Source organism: Stomoxys calcitrans, chromosome 4 (genome assembly GCF_963082655.1).
Source record: "Stomoxys calcitrans chromosome 4, idStoCalc2.1, whole genome shotgun sequence".
In the NCBI taxonomy this organism is placed as follows: domain Eukaryota; kingdom Metazoa; phylum Arthropoda; class Insecta; order Diptera; family Muscidae; genus Stomoxys; species Stomoxys calcitrans.
The window spans coordinates 161,528,284-161,549,341 of record NC_081555.1 but is presented as its reverse complement, the minus strand read 5'-3'; the positions used below and the strand labels follow the sequence as shown (position 1 = coordinate 161,549,341).

General features: G+C 35.5%; 1 protein-coding gene across 2 annotated transcripts in view; it reads left to right on the top strand.

The window, feature by feature from the left end:
- The window catches only part of LOC106092977 (LIM/homeobox protein Lhx1), a 233,623-nt gene that overhangs the window by 165,306 nt on the left and 47,259 nt on the right, over nucleotides 1-21,058 (top strand). For both annotated transcript variants that reach the window (XM_059366959.1, XM_059366958.1), the window contains exons 4-5: nucleotides 17,644-17,837; nucleotides 18,145-18,363. In XM_059366959.1, the coding sequence (XP_059222942.1) occupies nucleotides 17,644-17,837; nucleotides 18,145-18,363 (413 nt within the window). The remainder of the gene's footprint in view (nucleotides 1-17,643; nucleotides 17,838-18,144; nucleotides 18,364-21,058) is intronic.

Here is a 21,058-nt window from a genome sequence, read left to right as displayed (position 1 = left end):
TGAACTGGGCACACACTTAAAAGCTGAATAATTTAATAAGAAAGTCAGCTCAAAAAAATTAAAAAAAAAAATTATTTAAAAAAAAAAATTGTTTTCCACATTAGTAAATAGGCGAATTACCAGTGAGGGGATCGTGCGTTCGCCTCCTACCAGAGGCCTTGGTCGGCTGTTATATCACAATGGACTTTAAATTGCCCAAAAAGGGCAGTCATTCTAACCTAACCTAACCTAGTAAATATTTACAACAATCTTGCTCTTTCGTAGAATTTAACATAAATGTAAGATTTTTACAAAAAATTCTGGCGAATTTTTAAAAATTTTGAATTTTTTACAAAATTTTGAATTTTTAAAATTTTTTTATAAAATTTTGAATTTTTAAAAAATTTTTAAGAAATTTTAAGATTAAACAAAATTTTGCATTTTTATAAAATTTTGAATTTTTATAAAATTTTGAATTTTTAAAAAATTTTGAATTTTTACAAAATTTTGAATTTTTGTAAAATTTTGAATTTCACAATATATTGAATTTTTATAAAAATTTTGAAATTTTTTACAAAATTTTGAATTTTTTTTACAAATATTTGACTTTACAAAATTAAGAATTTTTACAAAATTTTAAATATATACAAAATTTTGAATGTTTAAAAAATATTTAATTTTAACAAAATTTATAATTTTTTCAAAATTTTGAATTATTAAAAAATTTTGAATTTTTACAAAATTTTACCATATTTTGAATCAGAGCAAAATTTTGAATTCTTAAAAAATTTGAAATTTGAAATTTTTAATTTTTAAAAAAATTTTAATTTCTAAAAAATATTGAATTTTTACAAAATTTTTATTTTAGTAAAAATTTTGAATATTTAACAAAATTTTGAATTTTAATTTTTACAAAATTTGAATTTCCACAATATATTGAATTTTTATAAACATTTTGATTTTTTTTATAAAAATTTTGATTTTTTTTTACAAAAATTTTGAATTTTTTTACAAAAATTTAGATTTTTTTAAAAAAATTTTGATTTTTTTTTTTCAAAAATTTTAAATTTTACAAAATTTTTAATTTTTACAAAATTTTTAATTTTTACAAAATTTTTAATTTTTAATTTTTTACAAAATTTTTAATTTTTACAAAATTTTTAATTTTTACAAAATTTTTAATTTTTACAAAATTTTTAATTTTTACAAAATTTTTAATTTTTACAAAATTTTTTATTTTTACAAAATTTTTAATTTTTACAAAATTTTTAATTTGTACAAAATTTTGAATTTTTATAAAATTTTGAGTTTTTAAAAAATTCTGAATTTGTACAAAATTTTGAGTTTTTTCAAAATTCTGAATTTGTACAAAATTTTGAATTTATAACAAAAATTTGAATTTTTACGTAATTTTTTAATTTCTTTACAAAATTTCGAATTTTTACAAAATTTTTAATTTTTAAAAAATTTGAATTTTAAAAAATATTTAAATTTTTAAAAAAATTTTAATTTTAACAAAGTTTTGAATTTTTGCAAAATTTTGAATTATTACAAAATCTTGAATTGTTACGAAATTTTGAATTTTTACACAATTTCGAATTTGTACAAAATTTTCCTTGGAATATTTGTGGGGTATTTTGGAAATGGGGTAGACCCCATTATTGGTCCCGAGGTATCAATTCTTGCTCTACCCTCCCAATTGCTTTCATTTAAGCCCCACACTGACATGGTCGGTAAGTATGCCGGATTTAGGTGAATGGGGTGGTCCCCCAAACACTAAGCTCTGAAAATATATCAGCAACGTGCTCCATTCCCATATATTTGAGGCCCAATTGACATTGGCCTCAAAATTGGATATCAAATTCGTTTTCAAATTCTTTCCACTGTCTTGAAGACCCAAATTGTCTTGGTGAGCAAATACGTCCTACTTGGGGGTTATTATGGTGGTGAAACGTCCCCTAGACAGTTGGTCCCGAATGTTGAAATCACATTCATGGTCTACTCCCAAATACCCTTCATTTGAGCTCCATTTTTCCATAGTCGGCTAACATAACCGGTTTGGGGAGTGTTTTGGGGGATGGATCAGATTCGTATTTAACTCGCAAATACCTTTCATTTGAGTCCCATATTGCCATGGTCGGTAAATATGTTCGATTTAGGGGTGTTTTGGGGGTTATGGTGGTTTCCCAAACACTTGGTTCGACAATTGGATATCAGATAAGTTTTCTACTCCTAAATACCTTTCATTTGAGTCCCATATCGTCGTGATTGGAGTATATATATATTTGGTCCGTTTTGGGGTGGGGCGCCCCTCTTAGGTACCCCATCCGAAATTAGAATATCAAAATTTAATTCAACAAACACAGTATTCACAAAAATTTTATTTTTTGCAAAAATTTTTTAAATTTTTAATTTTGCAAAAATTTAAAAATATAATACTTTTAATTAAGCAAGTTTTTTAACAAAATTTTAATCGATAAAAAAATTTTACTGGACACACACACACACAAAAATTTTAATTTTAACAAAAATGTTAATTTTAACAAAAAATTTTAATATAAGCAAAAATTTAATTTTGACAAATACTCTTAATTCAAAATTTTTTTTTTTTAATTTTTTTAAAAAGTAAAATTTTTTAGAAAATAATTTTTTTTTTGAAAAATTTAATTTTTAGCCGATGGTTGCTAAAAAAACCCGGTTTACCGGTTCTACTCTTGCTCTTGCTGCTGCTCTTATTCTTACTGCTGCTGATGATGGAAATGATGATGATGATGATGTGATAGCTGCCCCTTGTTGTTTGTTGTTCAATCTGTTGTACAATTGGAAGACGGACAAGTGCAAAATGTTTCATTTGACTAGCGCAGCCAAACAAGTAAACGCCTCCCCATCCTTATTCAAAGCCTAGACAAACAACAACACAGCCATTGAACCAATTCATGAACTTGTTGTCCCCCCACCCACTTGTCCTTTAACAAAGAACACTCAATCATCACCCACTGCCCGGCTGAAGAGTTCACTTGTTCACACATTTTATTGGACAAGCCAAGCAAACGCCAAACGTTCTCATTGTGCGTGAGTAAGTGAATGCGTGGCAAGCGCATTGCATTGCGTCCACATCCTTTGTTTATTGTTGTTGTTATCCTTGCTGCGGTGTGTTTGCCTTACAAGTGAGATGGATAAACAATTCAACGTTGCCCAGAATTTCTCGACTTGTCTCGAGTAACCAAACAAAGCAGGCCAAAAATAATACCACTTGCAGGTGGTAGCATATAAACGAGGGTTGGGGGGGAGTCCATTCGCGATGCCATCGCCGTTTCTATGTGTGTTGGCAAACACTTGAAATTGTTGCCAAACAATGGCAGCTTTACAAAAAGCTTTTTAGACTGAGCCCCGTTTTGTAGGTAAATCTCTGAAATACCCAATGTGGAGCGTGCTGCACTCACCACTTTTGGACATATAAACTGAAAGGTATGGCATGCACTCACCTAGCCATCATCATCATCATCCCCGATGGTGGCTCTACGTAAAGGAAATACATGGCATACGCTTCATCACAACTCACCCTCCATGAAATTTGTTATTTCGGTTGATGCTGCTGCTTGGGCGAAGGGACAACAGACGTTTGGTTGGACGTTTTCTGTATTGTTTGGCTGTTATCTTTATTTCTATTTGAGTACTCTTGACACACACTCACATTAATTTCGAATTAGTTTTGCATCATGTGGTCCATGATGCAGAAAAATCATGTTGAAATTAGAAGAAGAGCTATGGGGAAGGTCTTACGCTGGCACAGTGGAAAGAAAATAAAAACGAAATAGTAAATAAAAAAAAATATTAAGCTAAAAAATATAAAAAAAAATAAGTAAAAGCGTGCTTAGTTCGGCCGGGCCGAATCTTATATACCCGCCACCATTGATCGCATTTATCGAGTTCTTTCCCTCTTGAGACTCAAGAAGTCAAGATCCCAGATCCGTTTATATGGCAGCTATATCAGGTTAAGTATTGAGAACCATATATGGCAAAGTCGATGGAAGTCGTAACAAAACACCTCATGCAAAATTTCAGCCAAATCGGATAGAAATTGCTCCCTCTGGTGGCTCAAGAAGTCAAGATCCCAGATCGGTTTACATGGCAGCTATATCAGGTTATTGACCGATTTGAACCTAACTTACCACAGTTGTTGGAAGTCATAGCGAAACATGTCGTGCAAAATTTCATTCCAAACGGATAAGAATTGCGCCTTCTAGAGGCTCAAGAAGTCAAGACCCCAGATCGGTTTATATGACAGCTATATCAGGTTATGGACCGATTTGAACTTAACTAGGCACAGTTGTTGGATATCATAACAAACCAAGTCGTTCAAAATTTCATTCCAATCGGATAAGAATTGCGCCCTCTAGAGGCTCAAGAAGTCAAGACCCAAGATCGGTTTATATGACAGCTATATCAGGTTATGGACCGATTTAAACCATACTCAGCACAGTTGTTGAAAGTCATAGCGAAACACGTCGTGCAAAATTTCATTCCTATCGGATAAGAATTGCGCCCTCTAGAGTTTCAAGAAGTCAAAACCCAAGATCGGTTTATATGACAACTATATCTGGTTATGGTCCGGTTTAAAGCATACTAAATCAACTTATTGAAAATCATAAGAAAACCCCTCATGTCAAATTTCAGCCAAATCGAATTAGAATTGCGCCCTCTAGTGGCTGAAGAAGTCAAGTCCCCAGATCTGTTTATATGACAGCTATATCAGGCTATTGATCGATGTGAACCCAACTTAGCACAGTTGTTGGAAGTCATAGTGAAACATGTCGTGCAAAATTTCATTCCAATCGGATAAGAATTGCGCCCTCTAGAGGCTCAAGAAGTCAAGACCCAAGATCGGTTTATATGACAGCTATATCAGGTTATGGACCGATTTGAACTTAACTTGGCACAGTTGTTGGAAGTCATAGCGAAACACGTCGTGCAAAATTTCATTCCTATCGGATAAGAATTGCGCCCTCTAGAGTTTCAAGAAGTCAAGACCCAAGATCGGTTTATACGACAACTATATCTGGTTATGGTCCGGTTTAAACCATACTAAGTCAAGTTATTGAAAATCATAAGAAAACACCTTATGTCAAATTTCAGCCAAATCGGATTAGAATTGCGCCCTCTAGTGGCTGAAGAAGTCAAGAACCGAAATCGGTTTATATGGCAGCTATATCAAAACATGGACCGATATGGCCCATTTACAATCCCAACCGACCTACACTAATAAGAAGTACTTGTTAAAAAATTCAAGCGGCTAGCTTTACTCCTTCGAAAGTTAGCTTGCTTTCGACAGACAGAAGGACGGACATGGCTAGATCGACCTAAAATATGACGACGATCAAGAATAGTTAGAAACAGAATGACGAAATTAGTATACCCCCATTCTATGGTGGAGGGTATAAAAATCAATTTGCGTTTGTTTGTTTGTGTGTTCCTTATAGACTCAGAAACGGCTGAACCAATTTTCTTACAATTTTGGTGCATAATGGTCCTGTGGCGAAAATAGGGTACTAAATTTTTTGATATCTGAAGGGGGGGGGGGGGGGGCGGACCCTCCCCCTTACCCTAATTTTCACAAACGCCAGATCTCGGAGTTGGGTGGTGCGATTTAAGTGAAATTTAGTGTGCTCTCATATAGTACCCTAAAGATAAAAATTTGCTATCCAAATTTCGGATGGGAAACCTAGGGGGGCCGCCCCACCCTAAAACCGACCAAACATATATTTAGACCAATCACGACAATATGGGACTCAAATGAAAGGCATTTAGGATAAGAAAACGTACCTGATATCGAATTGTCGGACCTAGTGTTAGGGGGACCACCCCAACCCCCAAAACACCCCTAAATCGGACATATTTACCGACCATGGCAATATGAGACTCAAATGAAAGATATTTGCGAGTAGAATACTAATCTGATATCCTATTGTCGGACCAAGTGTTAGGGGGACCACCTCAACCCCCAAAACACCCTTAAATCGGACATATTCACCGACCATGGCAATATGGGACTCAAATGAAAGGTATTTGGGAGTAGAATACGAATCTGATATCCAAATGTGGGGCCAAGTTTCTGGGGGTCCACCCCTTCCCCGAAACACCCCCCAAACTGGACTTATTTACTGACCATGGGAATATGGGGCTTAAATGGAAGGTATTTGTGTGTAGAATTCGAATCTGATATCCAAACATGGGACCAAGTGTTTTGGGGGGCTTCCCTTACCAAAAACATCCTCCAAAGGAGACAAATTTACGACCATATCAATATGGGGTTTAAATGAATGGTCTTTGGGAGTAAAACATGAATCTGATATCAATGTTCGGGAAAAGTTTCTATGGGGCCACCCCACCCCCACAACACCAACCAAATAGGAAGTATTTGCTGACCATAGCAATATGGGACTCAAATAAAAGGTATTTTAGAGTAGAACACGAATCTGATATATATTTTCAGTGGCCGCCCCATCCCCCACAACACCCCCCAAACCGGTCATGTTTGCCGACTATGGAAAAATGGAGCTCAAATAAAGGGTATTTGGGAGTAGACCATGAATCTGACATCAACATTCGGGACCAACTGTCTAGGGGAAGTCCCACCACCATAACAACCCCCAAGTAGGACGTATTTGCGCACCAAGACAATTTGGGTCTTAAAGAGAGTGGAACTAAATATTCATAGTTTTTAGGGTCAATACCCCAAACCGGACATATTTGCTGACTTTTGCAATAAGGAGTTTAAATGAGATTAGAAAACGAATTTGATATCCAATTTTAAGGCCATTGGCAATATGGGGTTCAGATATGTGAGAATAGAGCACGTTGCTAATATATTTTCAGGAGTTAGTGTTTGGGGGACCACACCAATCCCCAAAACACCCCTAAATCGGTCATATTTACCGACCATGTCAATGTGGGGCTTAAATGAAAGGAATTGGGGGTAGAGCAAAAATTGATACCCACTTTCGGGACCAATTTTCCGGGGGTCTACTCCTTTCCCAAAATACCTCACAAACAGCAATTTTTTACTGAGCATCGCAATATGGGGCTCAAATAAAAGTATTTGGGAGTAGAATACGAATTTCATATCCAAATGTAGGACCATGTATTCAGAGCATCAACCCTTCCCCCAAACACCCCCCAAAGGGTAAAAATTTTTCGACCATGCTAATATGAGGCTCAAATGAAAGGTATTTGAGATTAAAAAATGAATTTGATAACCAATTTTGGGAACATGTGTTTGGGAGGACGCCTCATCCTGTAAACTCCCCCTCAAAACCAATGGCAATATGGGTTTTAAATATTTGAGAGAAGAGCACGGTGCCAGACTTTTTTAATGATTTTTGGAATTTTAATTAAATTTACGAATTTTTTGTAAATAGTACCACTGTTTAACTTTTATACAAATCCAACATGCTCCCACGTTCTTGCCAAATCGAAATTGTACAAAGCCAATAACATTTCTTCCATGTGCCAGTGCATATGTCCCAGCTCAAAGACTTCCACACAGAAGACGAACACAACGACGACGACGACGACGCAAGCTATTAAACACGTTGTGGATATTTGTCAGGTTCATAGTCCCACCATAAAATTCAGTGAATAACCAATTGCACCATTGTTCGTTTGCCCAAATAGAGAGTAGTGTGCGACAAAAGCCAAAGAGGGTAGAGTAAAAATTTTCCCTACAAATTCTTTTCTCTCAAGAACAAAGCGTACTTAGAAAAGGTGAATGCGTATCATGAACCATGTCACTTTACATTTTATGGGAATCCATTAAATGCCACACACTCGTAATGGCCTGGTGGTGGTGGTGATGCTTGGTTGGTGCCGATAGCATACTCCAATGCATTCTTGGGTATTTCAAATTCCAAAAGTGAACTAATAATGAACGACTATGCCACGTAACCGTAACGCAACATTTAAGCCACGTAGCTGAGCTTGCTGTGTAGACTGACTCTTATCGGTCTCAGTAAATGTCACTATGCAATATTTGTGTGGAATCAAATGCCACAACTATGCCAAACAGACAGAAGGACAGACGGATGGAAATGAATGGTCTTAGAAGTTGGTAGAGCAGTGTGTATTAAGGATGCCTTAGCTGATGAAGGTAATGTCCGATGTTTTGCATCTATGGTGGTTAAGGTGCTGGAGTCATTTTCAAAGACAAGCTGCTGTCGTTGATGTCGTTGTTACAGATCAACGGATTTTCCAACTGAATGCATTTTACCTTTTATCAGACACACACACACACTCAAAATGTTGACTACACCTCTTGGCTTGATTCTGTTACCATCGAAAATCATCAGCAGTCAGGCTTTTGCAGATGCCACCACAAAGCTATCGTCAACGTGATGGTGATGTTGTAAAAAAATAGGTTAATTCCTTGCTGGCAACATTTATGACTTGCTTGTTTAAAGAAGTTGTACCAGAAACAGGTATAATATACCTACTTGCGTTGTCCGTCCTCGCGTTTGCCTTTTTGGCTTATACAATGATTTTCTTTCAACATTCATCATCAAAATATACGCACCAGACAAGTTTGTGCTGCGTATCTACAGCCGCTTCCACTGTTGTTTTCTTATAAAGCCTGTCCAAAGATTTTTCTTCACAGCTGAAGAAAAAAAAAAAACTCGCTTTCGAAAGGATAAGCTCAAAATTTATGCTAAACTTGAATGAATAGCTTGTCAGTTGAGTGACATATGCAAAATCTTTAAGAAACTTGTACTTGCAAAAAATCTTGAAAAACAAATAGGAGTAAGAGGCCTGAGATGTTGACAGTGAGACGGACTCATAATTTTAGTAAAAATAAAAAAAAATGTGAAAACTTTTGGTTTTTTTAGTGGCGCCCAACGTGGGTGTTCACTTGAAAGTTAATTACGGAATACGTTTTGACTTGCAATAAGTAAATTATATTATTAGCTTAACGTCCGACAAGTTATCAGTATTAATACTTTCATATTAACGTTTTCTTCATTGGCGCCCAACGAGGGCTTTCACCTAAAACTTAGTTATTGGCGATCTACAAACATTTTCTAAAGGGTATTTTTTAAATTTTAGTACGAATAGATCTTGGCACCCAAAATAATTGATTGTATATTTATATTTTACTATTTTTTTATTGGCGCCCAACGTGGGCTGTGACCTAAAACGTAGTTAATAAGTTTTAGAACAAATACAACTTGGCACCCAAGATGTTGACAGTGAGACGGACACATAATTTTAGTAAAAATAAAAAAAATATATAAAAATTTTAGGTTTTCGAATTGGCGCCCAACGTGGGTGTTCACTAGAAACTTAGTTACTTTGTATGGAATCCATTTTGACTTGCAATAAGTAAATTATATTATTAGCTTAACGTCCGACAAGTTATCAGTATTAATACTTTCATATTATTGTTTTTTTTTTTTTAATTGGCGCCCAACGTGGGCTCTCACCTAAAACTTAGTTATTGGCAATTTACAATGGTTTTCTAAAGGGTATTTTTTAACTTTTAGTAGAAATATAATTTGGCCCCCTTCATAATTGGTTGTATTTTTTTATTGGCGCCCAACGTGGGCTTTCGCCTAAAGCGTAGTTAATAATTTTTAGAGCAAATATTATTTGGCACCCAAGATGTTGTCAGAGAGACGGACACATTATTTTAGTAAAAAAAAAATTTATATAAATTTTTGGTTTTCTTAGTGGCGCCCGAAGTGGGTCTTCACTTGAACTTTTATTATTTTGTATGAAATACATTTTGACTTGCAATAAGTAAATTATATATTTAGCTTAACGTCCGACAAGTTATCAGTATTAAAATTTTCATATTATTGTTTTCTTTATTGGCGCCCAACGTGGGCCCTCATCTACAAACATTTTCTAATGGGTATTTTTAAACTTTTAGTACAAATATAACTTGGCACCGATTTGTAAAGAGTATTTTGTAACTTTTAAACAAATATAACAACACAGTTGAATATATTTTATATATATAAATAGTTTTTTATTGGCACCCAACGTGGGTACAAACTCATGAAAGGTTTGTGGCTTATATGACAAGTTGATTTTCTAAAGAGTATCTCTATGCTAGCAATAATATTCATTTTCTAACTTGGCGACCAGTGTATAGTCAACTATTTATATAGCAGGAGGCCACCGTAGCACAGAAGTTAGCATGTCCGCCTATGACGCTAAACGCCTGGGTTCGAATCCTGGCGAGAACACCAGAAGAAAAAACATTTTTTTTTCATCGGTGGTTATTCCCTCCGAGTGCTGGAGACATTTGTGAGGTACTATGCCATGTTAAAACTTCTTCTGAAAGAGGTGTCGCACTGCGGCACTCCGTTCGGCCCATATTATTGAACTTAAAATTTGAATCGGACAGCACTCAGTGGTATGTGAGAAGTTTGCCCCAGTTCCCTAGTGGAATGTTCATGGGTAAATTTGCTTTTGCATTTATGTACCAATATATTCAGTCTAAAAAATCTAGAATTTTAACAAATCTCGATTTTGGAAAGTCAATTAACCGAATTGGGTGCCAACTTTCATTAGTTCTAAAAAATATCAAAATTTTTCCATAATTATTCACTTTGATCAGCGGCATGTGAAACCACCCAGTTGGGCGCCCCGATTTTTTCACAGAAATATATAAAGCCTCCAAAAAAAACACTTTGAAATAGTCTTTCAACATAGTTGACTAATCCAATTTCATCTTAAAATATTTAAAATTTCAACAAACGCAGATGTTTGAATGTCACTTCGTTGGGCGCCAACTTCATTTTTTTCTCCTAATCGGACAATTTCGATAAGATAGACCGAAGTCTAATTCTTCAAATTGTATTGTTATCCAAACCTCAGTTTCCTAAACATCAACAATACCTTCATTAAAATATGTTGGTACTTAAGTTAAGTATATTTGATATTAAAATATAAGACACAAATTCCTAAATAAAAAAAATTTCACCAACAATTTTTTTTCTCAATGAAATGAAAAATAATTTTGCAGAATTTATTCGTTTCCCAAAGTCAGTTTCCTTACCATCAACGATATTTTTACCTTAACGAAGAAATTTTAATTTATTTTGTGTATATTTTATACTAAAATTTAAGTCAAAATTTACTAAATATCAAGCAGATTAGTGTCATAAAAAGAAATTATTTTTGCGAAAAATAAAAATTTTACCAAAAACATTTGCATGATTTTCCCAACGTCAATTTCCTAATCTTTCTCAGTATTTTAACCCCCATTAAATGATTTTTGTACTTAATTTATGTATCTTTTGTACTAAAATGTATGACAACAATTTATAATTTTCTGAATGTCAATTCCGTAAACATCAATGATAGTTTAAACTTTATTCAAATATTTTTGTACTTAAGTTAGGTATGTTTTATACCAAATACTACGAAAAAAATTTCTTAATATCAGGTAAAATTTTCATCTATGAAAAATTTTTTTAATAAAAAAGTAGAACAATTAGATAAAGGTCATAATAAGATCAATTTCCCAAGATCAATTTCCTAGTGCTAAACAATATTTGAAACTACATCAAAAAATTGAGTACTTAAGTTAGTTGTCTTTTATTCTAAGACAAAATTTCCTTAATATAAGTAAAAAATTTTTCAAACTAAAAAAAAATCTTTAAATTAAGTATAACACATCTTTAAAGTTAGGAATTCATTTTTTCAGTGTAAAGTGTAAAGGCCTTGCTATCTGGTTTTACAATTTTTCGAAATTAATGTTTCCATGCCCCTGGAAACATCTATTCTAAATTCTTGGCCTATCCAAACATTTAAAATCATGTTTTCTCCACCATTTGACTTTATTTTTTTCTCTCTACTGTTAGGCTAAAGCCTACCAAGGATTATGTTGATTTAAGGTTTTTCATGCTACACACACACACACACACAACAGATAAAACCTGGGCAACAATGTTGCAAAGTTATAAGAGAGCAAAATGTTGGGCCAACAAAGGTATAGCCAAGATTAAGCCATTTCAGCCAAAAGAAATCCCTAAGAGTTTAGAAGTCTCTTTGGAACCAACACAAAAAAAAACACGAGCACCTGTGACATGAAGAGTATAACGTAAACATTTAATTTTTTAAGGGATACATCTATCATCACAAATTCAAGAACTTCAATGAGAAATCTCAACTCTCCTGACATTTGGAGAAAAAAAAAACGCACACACAAATACTCCAGGGACCTGGCGAAACACAATGAAAAGCAACATTTAACCTTTTGCTTCGTTGAGTCTCTAGATGGCTTTGGCCATACTCATGCTGGTAACTTTAAGGATCCAAACTTTTCCTAACAAATCGTTAAGCGTATAGCAGCAGTATTGCATTGTCTTCTTGCCAGTTTTCTGAACATTTGGCAAATCACACTTGTTTACATCTCTTGACACTGGAGTCTTAAACCTGCTGTTGTATGATATGAACCCAATAAATTACACTTTATGATACATAATCTAATCCACAACAGATGAGACTCATTGCCAAGTAACGCAGGGTTGTGGTGATATTCATACACACACACACACACAAAGTTTTGGGCTGTGTGCGAACAGACCGACAGTGTACACCAGCTCACGTTAAGTTATCAATTATTTATGAGCATTGTGGTGCAAAGTTTTTTTGCACATTTGTGTGTGGGTGTGTGTGTGTGAGTGTACGTCCTATACATGGGGAATGCAAGTATATCCGCTTGAAAATCGTTTGGGCAAATTTATGACCAACATTTCGTTTAGCAGTGTCATGATGAATGACAAAATTTTCTTTTTTTGAAGGCTATACAGCAAGGACTTACACTTAAAGTTTGTTTCTCTTGAAGAGGCTGTAGCATATTCTCCCTCTCTCTCTTCTTTCTGGCGTAAATGTTTTCCAAATAAACTGGCATTTCATCATTATTTCCCAGCCACTGATTTTAAATTCCCCTACGGGGAATGGGAAACCTTTCTGCTGTTGCTTTAGCTCAGTTCCTCAGGGAATTCTAACTACATTCTGCGAAACCTGTCTATATATTTAAATATTTTTTTATAATTTAAAATTTAAAAGTACTTTTGCCATTTGCCTTGCCAGCGTTACAAATTCCAACGTGTGTCATCGCTTGTTTTGCATATTGGCCAAATAAGGCTGGCACAAATTGATAACGTGTGTCTGTTTGGCCATCCGTTTGCTTGACTGTCTGTCTATCTTTTTTTTTACAAATCCCTGCCATGAATCAAATTATATAACGATTACAAGCAAATGAATGAATGGTTGCATAAAATGGAATGAAAGTTGACACGTGGCATCAAATGCCATGCATGAGGTCTTTGTAGTTATCTGCATTTGAAGTTCTCTCGTTTTTGTTGATTTGTTGGTTGGGCCTAAAAAAAAAACTGTTGTATGAAACCATTTAGGACTAAAGCGAGGATAACGATTATATGGAAAGAAAGGGGGAAACAGTGGTTAGTGGAGGGAAAAAGTTGGAAATACAGATGGGGCTATTATAAACAGCATGAATATTATAACCAAAAATATGAAAATGGTTATAAGTGGAAAATGGCGCCCAACGTGATGAAGATGCACATGATTTTAAACAGTGCAAAACTTATCTAAAAGTATATTATTGCCTTCAACCACAACTAAAACTTATTCATACCAAATTTATTTTCATGGATATAAGTAACAAGAAATATCTTAAAATATATGGGGCAAAAATATTGGCGCCCAACGCAGTATCCAGGTTGTTTTTTCAGAATTTCTAATTGCTGCCTCTTAAAATATTGAAGCATTAATGTTTTTCGTGGAAGCTAGATTTTATAGAACTTGACCATAAAACATTGCAGAGCCCCTATGTTGGGCGCCAAAATGTCCCCATTTTTTACTATCATGCTTTTACATAGGGTTAACTTTAATTTTTGTTTTAAAATGTTTTCTTAGATTTTTTTGTAGAAAAAAAAGTTATATCGTACCGCGTTGGGCGCCAAATTTCATTTATATAAACATTTTATTTTGTGTAAGCAATATAAGCCAAAAACTGATTGAGAAATGTATGTCAAGTCAAGTATTGGCGCCCAACACAGTATCCCGGGTGATTTCTCAGAATTTCTAATTGCTACCTCTTAAAATATTTAACCGTTAATGTTTTTCGTGGAAGTTAGATTTCATAGAGCATAAATAAAAACCTAATCTTGACCATAAAAACAGAAAACATTACAGAGCCCCTATGTTGGGCGCTAAAATGTCCTTAATTTTTGAGTATCATGCTTTTACTTGCAGTTAACATTCATTTTTGTTTTAAAATATTTTCTAGATTAAAAAAAATCATATCGAACAGCGTTGGGCGCCATTTTTTTTTATGTAGACATTTTATTTTCTGTAAGCAATACAAGACGAAAAATGTTTTAAGAAATGTAGGCTAAGAAATATTAGTAACCAACGCAACTAAATATCATTTTAGAGTTAAGTTCGGCCGGCCCGAACTTTGGATACCCACCACCTCGGGTATATATGTAAACCACCTTTCGTCGAAATCTGGTGAAAAATGTATACCTTATGTCCCATATGGCCCGATATGGACCAAATACTAATAGGTACAAGTCATTGTTCAATTGTGCATAACAACATATTGGTCGTTTTAGCTATGTCTAAAAATAAACCGATTCGAACCATATACGACACCTTAGTCGAAAAGCCTAACATAAGTCACTATGTCAAATTTCAGTAAAATCGGACAAAAATGCGCTTTTTATGGGCCCAAATCCTAAAACCGAGAGATCGGCCTATATGGCAGCCATATCCAAATCTGACCAAATTGAAGAAGGATGTCGAAGGGCCTAACACAACTCACTGTCCCAAATTTTGACAAATTCGGACAATAAATGCTCCTTTTATGGGCCCAAGACCTTAAATCGAGAGATCGGTCTATATGACAGCCATATCCAAATTTGAACCGATCTGGACCAAATTGAAGAAAGATGTCGAGGGACCATACACAACTCACTGTGTCAAATTTCAGCAAAATCGGACAATAAATGCGCCTTCTATGGGCCCAAGACCCTAAATCGAGAGAGAGAGAGAGAGAGACCTTAAATTGAGAGATCGGTCTATATGGCAGCCATATCCATATTTGAACCGATCTGGGCCAAATTGAAGAAAGATATCGAAGGGCCTAACACTACTCACTGTCCCAAATTTCAGCAAAATCGGATAATGAATGTGGCGTTTATGGGCCTTAGACCCAAAAACGGCGGATCGGTCTATAATAGGGGCTATATTAAGATATAGTCCGATATAGCCCATCTTCGAAATTAACCTGCTTATGGACAATAAAAGAATCTGTGCAAAGTTTCAGCTCAATATCTCTATTTTTAAAGACAGTATTTCAACAGACAGTTTTTTTTTCAAAATTGAAGAAAAGTGACGCCCAACTTGTGCAAATATGGATCAATTATAAATGATATAAGAGAAATATTTAGAAAAAGTAAAAAGCAATATAAAAAACTAATCTTAAATTGATATCTGCTCCCAACTTCAACTATATTTGGAGCCCTAATGTGGAGTGCCAATGTTTATATCAGAACCAAGTTGGGCGCCAGTTGATTTTTATATATTTTTTTTCTTTTTTAGTTGGGAGCCAGTCTTCATTTATAAAAAGCTTTTTGCGAAAGAATTCAGCGGAAAATAGTACAATATTTCGTAAACATTTAAATTACAAAGGTTGTTTACCTAAGTAGAGAGCCAGTCTAATGAATGTGGATAAAATTGGCGCCCAACGTGGGAAAATATGATCAAACTTTAATGATTTGAATGAGATTAAAAAAAATTAGCTAAGATTTAATCTTGAATTTTTATTTTCCAATAATTTTCGATTATTTTTTCAAAAATTAACATCGGAACCAAGTTGGGCGCCAGTTTTCATTTATAAAAATTTTCATCTTTAGAGCTTTATTTGGAAAAATTTAAAGAAGAATAATATGAGGCAGTATACAATTTTGAATTAGAAAAGGTTGTCATCGCCGTGGGGCGCCAGTTTTATGGACATGAAGAAATTTGGCGCCCAACATCTGGAAATATGGACAAATTATACCTTATACGTACCTTATACGTCCAACGTCTAGAAATATGGATAAATTATACCTTATACCTACCTTTTTTCAAAAATTCTTATAAAAAATCATCATGAAAAAACTGGCGCCCAACATAGGTGCTGTGAAAAAGAAATTAAATTATTTGTTTTATGTCCAAGTTTAAATTTTAATATGATAAAATGTTTCTGCTCCAGGAGTTTAATTTCTTGATATTTGGTGCTCCTCAGTAGCCGAGTTGGTGGCGTACTCGTATTGCCAATGCGGGGATGTGGGTTCGATTCCCACCAAAGGCCTTGGTTTGTCACTATTTCGGTATCACAATGGACTTGACATTTTCTAAGTGAGTCTGTAAAGGACTCCCATTTACCCTAACCTAACCGCTATTCGGCGCTACATGCAAAAACTCAAACTGGCGCCTAATACAGGTGCGCCTTAATACTTCCCTGATATTTTTTGGACTTTTTTGCAAAATTTGCCCATGAACATTCCACTAAGGAACAGGGGCCAACTTCTCACCTATCAATGAGTGCAGTCCGATTCAAGTTTAAGCTCAATGAAAGGGGCCTCCTTTTTATAGCCGAGTCCGAACGGCGTGCCGCAGTGCGACACCTCTTTGGAGATGAAGTTTTACACGGCATAGTACCTCACAAATGTTGCCAGCATTAGGGGGAAACCACCGCTGAAAATTTTTTCTGATGGTCTTGCCAGGACTCGAACTCAGGCTTTCAGCGTCATAGGCAGACATGCTAACCTCCGCGCTACGGCGACGCAGGGTGGACTTGTATGTTGAAATTTTCCCCTTTAAATGATTTATTATAAAAAAAGGGAAAACTGGCGCCCAACGATGGAAAATGTTTTTTTTTTCCAAATTTCTTATTGAACAAAATTGTCCTCTTCTCTTCTTCTTATCTTAATCACTGTGCCTGTTTGCAGTGTCCTTCTTGCCACAGTGACACGTGTTGGGGAATAAATGGAACAAATCTTAACTGGATTGCAGTTTAAGCACTTATTGAGCATACACTTAATTCATAGAGCCAAAACAACACTCAGTTGCGTTGAGTTACCCCCAAATTGAGGAAATTTGATTTACATTAGATGAAAAGGCCACACAAGCCATGAGTTGAGCATAATCCAAATGAATGACAGACAGGCGTTTCGGATTAGCTTAACAAAACATAGGGCCATAGCGGGTGAGGACAAGGGCAAGGGCACACGTTTAACATAACCGGCAATGCTGACAAAAGAAGTAGGAAGAGACATTAAGGTTTTTCTCTCTTTACCAACTAACTGCCAATATCTGTGAATTTATGTGACTGAAATGTTGAATAAGCGACAGCGGGTGTTTAGGTTTTGAGCCCAAGCAACCTAAGCTTGTTAAACAATTATGTATGATATAAAACAGTTTCGTTGAAAAATTTCCCATGAATATCTAGCTATCCGCTACATAGCCATGGTAGCTCTAACATTAAAGCTTTTTTCACTCCCTGGCCTTGTATATAAAAAATTTCCTTGTTGTCTGATTTTCATTTCGTTTTTTCTTCATTCATTCATTCTCTTCTTTATTTTTCAGGTTCTATAATGGGTTCAGCAAGTGAAGATGAAGACGATGATGATGATCCGCCACATTTACGCGGACCCCCTCTGGGTCTGGGTATGCTGGGACCAAATGGTCCAGACTCAGCAGGTGGACCATTGGGAGCATCAGATATTTCAGTACAAAGCATGAGCACCGACAGCAAAAATACCCATGACGATTCGGATCAGGTAAGCCAAGCATATACCGCCAAAAAATCAAAAACCCAAAAAAAAACATTAAAAACTCCAAAAAATCCAATATAAGCATAACTGCATGCATAAGCCATAGAGCATGAATGCAAAGTCCAAGCGAAATTGATCATATGCCAATGATTAATGATGTTTGCCAAACAATTACCAAACAAATTTGATTTTTATTTATCATCACTTTGGATCAAAAGAAAACGACATACAGACAGTAAAATATTCAACTTCTTCCATATGTTAACACTTCGCTCTCTCTCTCTCTCTCTCACTTTGCTTCATAAACACTTAGGGTTCCTTAGATGGCGATCCTGATGCGAGAGGTGATTCCCAGGCGGAAAACAAAAGTCCTGATGATGCCAACGGCTCAAAACGAAGGGGTCCGCGCACAACGATCAAAGCGAAACAATTGGAGGTACTGAAAACAGCATTTAACCAAACACCGAAACCGACACGCCACATCAGAGAGCAGTTGGCCAAAGAGACCGGCCTGCCGATGCGGGTGATACAGGTGAGTGTACATTTTCATTTTCCCTCATATATGAGGAATGGGCTAAGGCTAGACATCATTTTGATTAATCATTTGTGAACAACAATGATAGATTTATAATGATATGAACATATGCATGAAAGTAGTATGGCAAGAGTGAATGACAGGGGGGAATATTGAAAACTGGCGCCCAAATTTTGTGAAAATAAAATATGTGAAGATATTAAAAAATAAGCTAGGCAAATTTTTCATCAATGAAAATGACAGAAAAATATATGCAAAACTGTCGGTCCAATGTTATGATAAAACTAATAAGGAAGGACAAAAGTCGGGCGGTGCCGACTGTATAATACCCTACACCTACCCTATAAGTTCAATGTGGAGCCATAACATCATTGCAAATTACCCAAAATCTGACGAGCATATCTTTGGGAGCTATATCTAAATCTGAACCGATTTCGAAAATAATTCTTAGATATTGCGGTGGTCATCGAGGAAAGCTTTGTACAAAATTTTGGGAAGATTGGTCAATAAATGAGCTTGCAATGGCTCTAGGACTGAAAATCGGGCTATATATAAATCTGAACCGATTTCCATGAAATTCACCAATAATGTCGAGAGTCATAAGAAAATCCGTCCCACCGAATTTCGAGAAAATCGGTTAAAAAATTAGCACTTTAATGCAATATTACTGAAAATCGGACAAACATATATATGGGAGCTATATCTAAATCTGAACCGATTTCAATTAAACTTCTCAAATATTGTGGTAGTCGTTGAGAAAAGCGTTATAGAAAATTTTGGGAAGATTGGTCAATAAATGCGCTTGCAGTAGCTCTTGGAGTGAAAATCGGGCTATATGTATATATGAGAGCTATATCTATATCTAAACCGATTTCAATGAAATCCACTAGTAATGTCGAGAGTCATAAGAAAATCCGTCCTGCCAAATTTCGAGAGAATGGGTTAACAAGTGACCATTTGATTGCATTATTTCTGCAAATCGGACGAACATATATATGGGAGCTATATCCAAATCTGAACCGATTTCAAACAAACTTCTCAAATATTGTGGTAGTCGTCGAGAAAAGCGTTATAGAAAATTTTGGGAAGATTGGTCTATAAACGCGCTTGCAATGGCTCTAGGAGTGAAAATCGGGCGATATATATATATATATGGGAGTTGTATATAAATCTGAACCGATTTCTATGAAATTCACCATTAACGTCGAGAGTCATAAGAAAATCCGTCCTACCAAATTTCGAGAAAATCGGCTAACAAATGACCTTTTTATTGCATTATTAATGCCAATCGGACGAACATATATATGGGAGCTATATCCAAATCTGATCCGATTTTTTCAAATTTCAATAGGCTTCGACTCTCGGCCGAAAAACACGCCTGTACCAAATTTGAAGACGATCGGGTGAAAATTGCTACCTGTAATTTGTACACAAATTTACATGAACAGACGGTCCATGTTTGGGTATAGCTGCCATATAAACCGATCTTGGTTCTTGACTTCTTGAGCCTGTAGAGGGCGCAATTCTCGTCCGATTTGACTGAAATTTTGTGCGTGGCGTTTTGGCATTGCTTCCAACAACTGTGTTCAAATCAGTCCATGTTTTGATATAGCTGCCATATAAACCGATCTTGGGTCTTGACTTCTTGAGCCTCTAAAGGGCGCAATTCTCGTTCGATTTAACTGAAATTTTGTGCGTTGAGTTTTGGCATTACTTCCAATCACCGTGCGTAGTATGATGTAAACCGGTTCATGTTTTGATATAGCTGCCATATAAACCGATCTTGGGTCTTGACTACTTGAGCCTCTAGGGGGCGCAATTCTCGCTCGATTTGACAGAAATTTTGCATGTGGTGTTTTGACATCACTTCCAACAACTGTGTTAAGAATGCTTCAAATCGGTCTTTGTTTTGATATAGCTGCCATATAAACCGATCTTGGGTCTTGACTTCTTGAGCCTCTAGAGGGCGCAATTCTCGTTCGATTTAACTGAAATTTTGTGCGTGGTGTTTTGGCTTTACTTCCAACAGCTGTGTTGAGAATGGTTCAAATCGGTCTATGTTTGGATATAGCTACCATATAAACCGATCTTGGGTTTTGTTTTCTTGAGCCTCTAGAGGGTGCAATTCTCGTCCGATTTGACTGAAATTTTGCATGTAGTGTTTTGGTATCACTGTGCTGAGTATGATATAATGCGGTTCATAATCTGGTATAGCTGTCATATAAACCGATCTTGGATCATGACTTCTTGACCCAATAGATAGAGAAATTCTCATCCGATTTTGCTGAAATTTTGCTTGAGGTTTATTGGTGTGTCTTCCAATAAGAGTGTGAAGTATGGTGCAAATCGATACATAACCTGATATAGCTGTCATATAAACCGTTTTTGGATCTTGACTTCTTGAGCCTTTAGAGGGCGCAATTCTCATCCGATTTGGCAGAAATTTTGTACAACGGCTTCTCTCACGACTTTCAACATTCGTGTCTAATATGGTCGGAATCGATCAATAGCTTGATACAGCTCCCATATAAACTTATCTGCCGATTTAGCTTCTTGAGCCCCTACAAGGCGCAATTCTTAACCGAATGAATTGAAATATTACACAATGACTTATACAAAGTTCACCATTCATTTGTGGTCCGAATCGGACTATAACTTGATATAGCTCCAATAAAATAACAGTTTTTATTCA